This window comes from Microtus ochrogaster, chromosome 5, assembly GCF_000317375.1.
Source record: "Microtus ochrogaster isolate Prairie Vole_2 chromosome 5, MicOch1.0, whole genome shotgun sequence".
NCBI classification, from domain to species: domain Eukaryota; kingdom Metazoa; phylum Chordata; class Mammalia; order Rodentia; family Cricetidae; genus Microtus; species Microtus ochrogaster.
Window position 1 is genome coordinate 49087373 of NC_022012.1, and position 6661 is coordinate 49094033.

At 45.9% G+C, this 6661-nt stretch overlaps 1 protein-coding gene across 3 annotated transcripts in view; it reads left to right on the forward strand.

Moving 5' to 3' along the window:
* The first annotated feature begins 450 nt into the window (after positions 1–450).
* The window catches only part of Hykk (hydroxylysine kinase), a 25468-nt gene continuing 19257 nt past the window's right edge, over positions 451–6661 (forward strand). For all 3 annotated transcript variants that reach the window (XR_003376924.1, XR_003376923.1, XM_005347381.3), the window contains exons 1-3: positions 451–547; positions 3754–4104; positions 5821–5960. Coding sequence is in view for 1 of the 3 variants with exons in the window: in XM_005347381.3 (XP_005347438.1) it covers positions 3756–4104; positions 5821–5960 (489 nt within the window). In the remaining 2 variants the exon portion in view is untranslated. The remainder of the gene's footprint in view (positions 548–3753; positions 4105–5820; positions 5961–6661) is intronic.

Consider the following 6661-nt stretch of genomic DNA (forward strand, 5'->3'; position numbering starts at 1 on the left):
AGCGAGCCCCCTTGCCTCACAGAGGGGGACCGACCCTTGAGGTTTCAGGACTAGGGATTCCCTTCTGGGGAGAATGCAGCTCTGGCCGCGATCTAGGAAGATGGCCTCCAGGAGACGCGCTTCCAGGAAGAGCGGGAAGGATTGAGGAAAGAAAGCCAAGAAGTGAGCTCTCTCAAGAGGCAGCTTCCAGACGCGCTCTAAATCGTTGCGGGACTAAGCCGACCGGGTCTGAATGGACAGACACCGCCCAAGGGCCCAAAGTCTACTAAATGGCTACTCGGGGACCAGTCATAAGCAAGAGTTCTGAATCCTAACTAGAGAGCCGAATTGCAGACAACCAATCATAAGCCGGGTCCCTCCGATGGGGGCGGGGAAAGGGTTGGGCAGGGGCAGTCAGTAGTGTACGTTGATTGGGTGGCGGATGTGGGCGGAGCCAATAGCAGGGCGGGGCTTGCAGCCGCGGGTCGATCCTCCACCTCCAGCACCGTGGCTTCTGCCTTGCTGAACGAGGAGAGCGAGTCTGCCTTGGAACGTCCGGTCTCGGCGGGTGAGCGGCAGTGGGGGAGGCTTAGACTAGCCCGGGGTCTCCGTGAAGGGGACGTCGCTGAAATCGGGCGGGTGGCTCCTGTCGCCCTGGTGCTCCTCATACTCGCTGCTTGTTGACCGAGCAGCTCACTGTCCAGCCCCAACTGGGCTGAAATCTCAGCGCAATCCCGAGGTTTTCACCCTTCGCGGGCTCCCCTGGACTTACATGACACAGGGTGGGAACCCAGCTATGGGTCGCCCCCCTCCCATCGTTGTCCTTTCTCCGCAGCTAGACCCACTGGAGCAGCTGATGCTGCTGCTTCCAATCGCCCTTGGAAAATGACTGTGTAGAGAGAGTTCCTGCAGCCTGTGTACTGCGAGTGGTGGCAACCATTGGTGTACCAAATAGATGCAGGGAATACAAGCGCCTGCTTCCCAGCTTTGGAAGCGCAGAGCAGAAGGGTCGCTGAAGACCCACCCACTTGGAAGAAGTGCTAGGGCAGAGTTCACGGGACTTTGTAACACTTTAGGAGAGGAAGAGAGGAAACGCTGATTTCTGGTTTTATTGTTGTTTTTTTCTGGTGTACTTTGCACAAAGTGCAGAGTGTAAGGTCCACTCCTTCTTCGTTCCCCTTTCGTTCAACAAAAATTATGAATATGGCGCCAGCCTCCCAGTTAGAAGCCCATACCGTTTGAGGGTCTTTTCAGGAGCTAAATGTTGGCAAGAAGTACACTAACACCTAGATAGAATTTGGATTCGACCTCCATCCTCTCCACACACGGGGCACATTTGGTTAAGATGGAAATCTCTGATAAAGACTTTCCTTTGCGTGTATTTGCTGCAGTGGCAGGTTTCAGTGTGTGCCTTTTCTTCGGGTGCACAACAACAGCAAAAACAGCTTAGATATTAATGCTAGAAGGGACTTTTAGAGAAGGCGTTGCTGAGCTCTTTGAGAGGCCGCGTGGCTGAAGTTTCAGAGGTTGTTAGCGCAGCTGGCACTTGGACAACTTTTTGCAACTTAGCACCTGTGTCGTGCACCAGGTTGTCTTGTGACCAGACCTACCAATAATACCTTGCCCTGCTTTAGCAAGCAAGGCTCTGCAAAAAGATCCTAACAAACCCCATTTAAGGTCGTGGGAACGTTTTCTGGAGATTGGCCTTCACTAGTTGCCTTTAACAGTCTTTTCAACTCTAAGAACTTTTTCTTTTCCAGAGGAGTCTCCCGCTGTAGCCGGGTCTAGCCTGGAACTGAGAGGCAGTCTGGACTGGCTTTCAGCAAGTAGCGTTCTCCGTTGCTCTCTCTGGGTCGGTGGGACAACAGGCGTGCCCCACCACACCCATCTCCCTATCAAATTCCTATCCCGTTCAGCAATGCTTTAAAACCCATAAATACTTTCAGAGTTGAAAAGGATTTCACCTTGGAATTAATGCTTCAGGTCCTGTAACATTATGAACACTGGCCTTATGTTATATATATATATTCAGAAGGAATGTTTAAAATTCCTTGTTAAGTCTTAAGGCCAAAGGCAATGTGACAGAATGTATTGGTTTCCAGAAGTTTCAAGTGCAAAGATTGTTTTGAAACCCTGTTTAATCTTTGTGACAATATGTTAGCGAACAAAACCTGAAAGGCTTTACTTGCTTCTGAAAGCAAACACCACAGTCGAAGGTAAATGTGAGACATGATTGTCAAGAATACAACAGCTTGGTTGGGGATGTGGTTCACTTGGTGTGTGTAGTGCTTGCCTGGCGTGTATGAGGCCCTGCGTTTGATCCCTGGCACCAAATAAAACCAGGCATAATGGTACTTCCCTGTAATCTCAGCATTGTGGGCGGTAAAGGAGAAGGATCAGAAGGTCCAGGCTGCCGGGTGATGGTGGCGCACACCTTTAATCCCAGCACTCGGGAGGCAGAGGCAGGCAGATCTCTGTGAGTTCGAGACCAGCCTGGTCTCTACAGAGCTAGTTCCAGGACGGGCTCCAAAGCCACAGAGAAACCCTGTCTCGAAAAAACAAAAAACAAAAAACAAAAAACAAAAAACAAACAAACAAAAAAAAGGTCCAGGCTATATGATGCCACGAAACCTTTTCCCAAAAAATGAAAACATGAAAGAATGCAGTAACTTAGAATTGCAGGCACGTGCCATGGAGCCTGACTTTTTACGGTTGCCGTGGATGCAAACCTCATGCTCACATATTGGTCCCCCACCTTGTGAGCCATCTTCACAGCCCACAGAGCTGGGTTCTTAGAACATAGTACTAGTTTTGACACATCTCTTAATTCTGTTGCACCTACATTTCCCTGTAAAGTTGATAGACAAGAGAAAGGATTGAATTGGATGATTAAAAAAATGCATCTGTGAGCGTGTTTGTCCTTAGAATTGTCCCTTCAATTTGGGAGGGAAGTTTAAAAATAATTTATGACACAAGGATTGACTCGCCAACACATCCACTTCTGTTTTGTTTGAGACAACATCTCCCTAGACAGCCTGGCCAGCCTAGAACTTGCAAAGTAGACCAAGTGGCCTGGACTTGAAACAGTCCTCCAAGCCCCTGTCTTCCAAGTGCTGGGATTATACACATGAACCATTTTGCCCTGACAGAACATCAACTTGCTTTTCTTTTAAATATTGTGTTAATTTTTAAATGTCTCTGCGTGGCTAGGGTGCACGTGTTTAACTGCAGATGCCTACAAAGTCCAGGAAAGGGTGTCAGATCCTCAGATGCCTACAAAGTCCAGGAAAGGGTGTCAGATCCTCCTGGAACCTGAGTTACAGGTGTTAGGAGCACCTACTGTGAGTGCTGGAGACCAAACTTAGGTCTCCTGAAAGAGAAACAAGTGCTCTTAGCTGCGGAGTCACCTCTCAATCTCGAGGACATCTTGATCTCATTCACTAATTTGATTAGTTACAAATAAAGCTGGGAGGTAGTGGCACACACCTTTAATCCCAGCACTTGGGAGGCAGAAGCAAGCGGATCTTTGTGAGTTCAAGGCCAGCCTGATCTACAAGAGCTAGTTCCAGGACAGGCTCCAAAAGCTACAGAGAAACCCTGTCTCGAAAAACTAATCAACCAACCAAACAAACAAACAATCAAACAAAAAATGTTACACATAAAAATCAAGAAGCATAGATTCAATGTAAAGAAACACTGGTCTGTCTTAAGAATAACCATTCAAATAACTGTCATTGTAATATGTCTCTCTTCTGACTGTCATTTTTCCTCTAGACATGATGTCAAGTGAAGACAGTCAGCAGTCCCACGCCTTAACCAAGCCCACTTTTACTGAGGCTCAAGCCTCTGCTCTGGTAGAATCAGTATTTGGGTTCAAAGTTTCTAAGATCCGGCCCCTCCCTAGCTATGACAACCAAAACTTTCACGTTCACGTTTCAAGAACCACAGACACTACCGATGACCCCGCTGAATATGTCCTCAAAATAAGCAACACGGAGTCTAGTCAAACTCCAGACCTGATTGAAATGCAGAACCATGTCATCTTGTTTCTGAGAGCGGCTGGATTTCCAACGGGCTCCGTGTGCCGAACTAAAGGAGGCAACACAATCTCTCTCATGTCCATCGGTAAGAGATTCCTGATGCAGTCATATTATTGCATTTTGGCTACAGGTAGAAGTGCAGTGTCAAAGACAATTCCAAGTGGAGATATAGTTTGGAAATGGTTTGCGTCGAGATCCAGTATAAATTTAAATTTTCTGTTTAGAGATGTCCCACTAAATAGTAACTAAGGGAACTGCGAAAATCCGGAGAATATGTTCTGTTCTTATTCAACGCGGAAAGAGTATATGTGTTGCTAGGGATCGAACCCAGGCCCCTGCACATGCTAGGCAGGCACTCGCCAGTCATTTCTCCAGCCTCAAGGACGTCTTTTTGTTTGTTAGACTGGCTGCACTTGCTAGTGCTGTGGTGTGGTAGAAAGAACATGAAACGAGCATTCAGGCGTTAAACCCTGGTTTGTCATTGCTGTGTGTGACCTTGGGTACAACACTAGAACGCAAAGCTGCAGGTTTTCCTCTGTGGGACTGGACCCCTTTCCTTTGAAGAGTGCCGAGATATACCTAGCTTAGCCAGCAGGAGCTCGAGATCACTTATTTGGAATTTTTTTCCTTTTTTTTATACATTTTTTTATTGATATTTATTGAGTTCTACATTTTTCTCTGCTCCCCTCCCTGCCTCTCTCCTCCCCCCATCAGTCCTCCCCAAGGTCCCCATGCTCCAAATTTACTCAGGAGATCTTGTCTTTTTCTATTTTCTACTTCCCATGTAGATTAGATCTATGTAAGTCTCTCTTAGTGTCCACATTGTTGTCTAAGTTCTCTGGGATTGTTTATAGGCTGGCTTTCTTTGCTTTATGTTTAAAAACCATTTATGAGTGAGTACATGTGATAATTGTCTTTCTGTGTCTGGGTTATATCACTCAAAATAATGTTTTCTAGCTCCATCTGTTTTCCTGCAAAATTCAAGTTGTTATTTTTTTCTGCTCTGTAGTACTCCATTGTGTAAATGGGCCACATTTTCCCCATCTATTCTTCGGTCGAGGGGCATTTAGGTTGTTTCCAGGTTCTGGCTATGACAAACAAAGCTGCTATGACCACAATTGAGCGCATGTCCTTGTGGCACAATTAAGCATCCTTTGGATATATACCCAAAAGTGGCATTACTGGGTCTTGAGGAAGGTTGTTTCCTAATTTTCTAAGAAATCGCCACACTGACATCCAAAGGGGTTGTGCCAGCTTGCATTCCCACCAGCAATGCAATAGTGTTCCCTTTTCTTGGAATTTTTTTAAAGTATGAGGTGCACCATCATCTTTTCTCTTGTTTATCTATTATTTTTTAATTTGTATTGCTCCTAACAACAAAGACCCATTCCAGTCCCTGAGGAACAGACAGCAGAGCTGTGTTACAGATTCAAGATGCGCTTCAGTTTGCCACAAAGGAACCTGTGGTTTATGGAACGGCCCTTTTTTTACACCTTGTTTTCCTCGTTGCAAGTGTATATGAAAATGCGGGTGTAAGGCATTCACTTACCTCGTAAGTAAATGTCTCCTTGGAGCCAAGGCCTGCGTAGTTGGGGCTGTTTGAGTGTGTAAATGGTTTATCCTTTTGTTCACTTTGACCCCCTCTGCCCTACCTCGCAGAACATTCCAGCATCGTCTTAGCTTTGTGTATTTTCCCTCTTGCCGTGAAATTCCTTTCCCTTTCAATAGTAATTCTAAAGAAAAAGTAGCTTTATTGTTTCCTTAAGACTGATTGACAGAATATGTCATTCCTTCAATCTAGACAATGGATCTGAAATCAAAAGCTATTTGGTGAGATTGCTCACTTACCTCCCAGGAAGACCCATAGCCCAGGTTGCCGTCAGCCACCAGCAATTATATGAAATAGGAAGGCTAGCTGCCCAGCTGGATAAGACATTGGAGGTAAGATTTGGGGCCTTATTTTGTGAGGGATTTTTGTTTGTTTATCTTATGATTTTTGTTTTATTTGCTTTGCAAAAGAATCTCATTGTGTAGCCCTGGCTGGCCTGGAACTCACTATGTAGACCAAGCTGACCTCAAATTCACAGAGATCCTCCTGCCTCTGCCTTAAAAGTGCTGGGATTAAAGATATGCACACACCACGTCTGGCTAGCAGTGAGATTCTTTTTTTTTTGTTTTTTGTTTTTTCGAGACAGGGTTTCTCTGTGGCTTTGGAGCCTGTCCAGGAACTAGCTCTTGTAGACCAGCCTAGTCTCGAACTCACAGAGATCCGCCTGCCTCTGCCTTCCGAGTGCTGGGATTAAAGGCGTGCGCCACCATCGCCCGGCCAGTGAGATTCTTAAGAACAATGTGCTTCATATATTCATGTTTTTTGAGGCAGGTCTCATACAGTACAGGCCCCAAACTCACTGTGTAGCCAAAGATTACCTGAACTTCTGCTCCTCCTGCCTCCATCTCCTGAGTACTGGAATCATAGGCATGTGCCATGCCTCGTTTATATGGCCCTGGAGCTTGAGCTCCATGCCTGCTAGACAAGCATCCTGCTAATGGTACTGTCTCCCCAGCATATTTGCTCAGCTTTTCTTTCTTTCTTTCTTTCTTTCTTTCTTTCTTTCTTTCTTTCTTTCTTTTTTTTTTTTTTT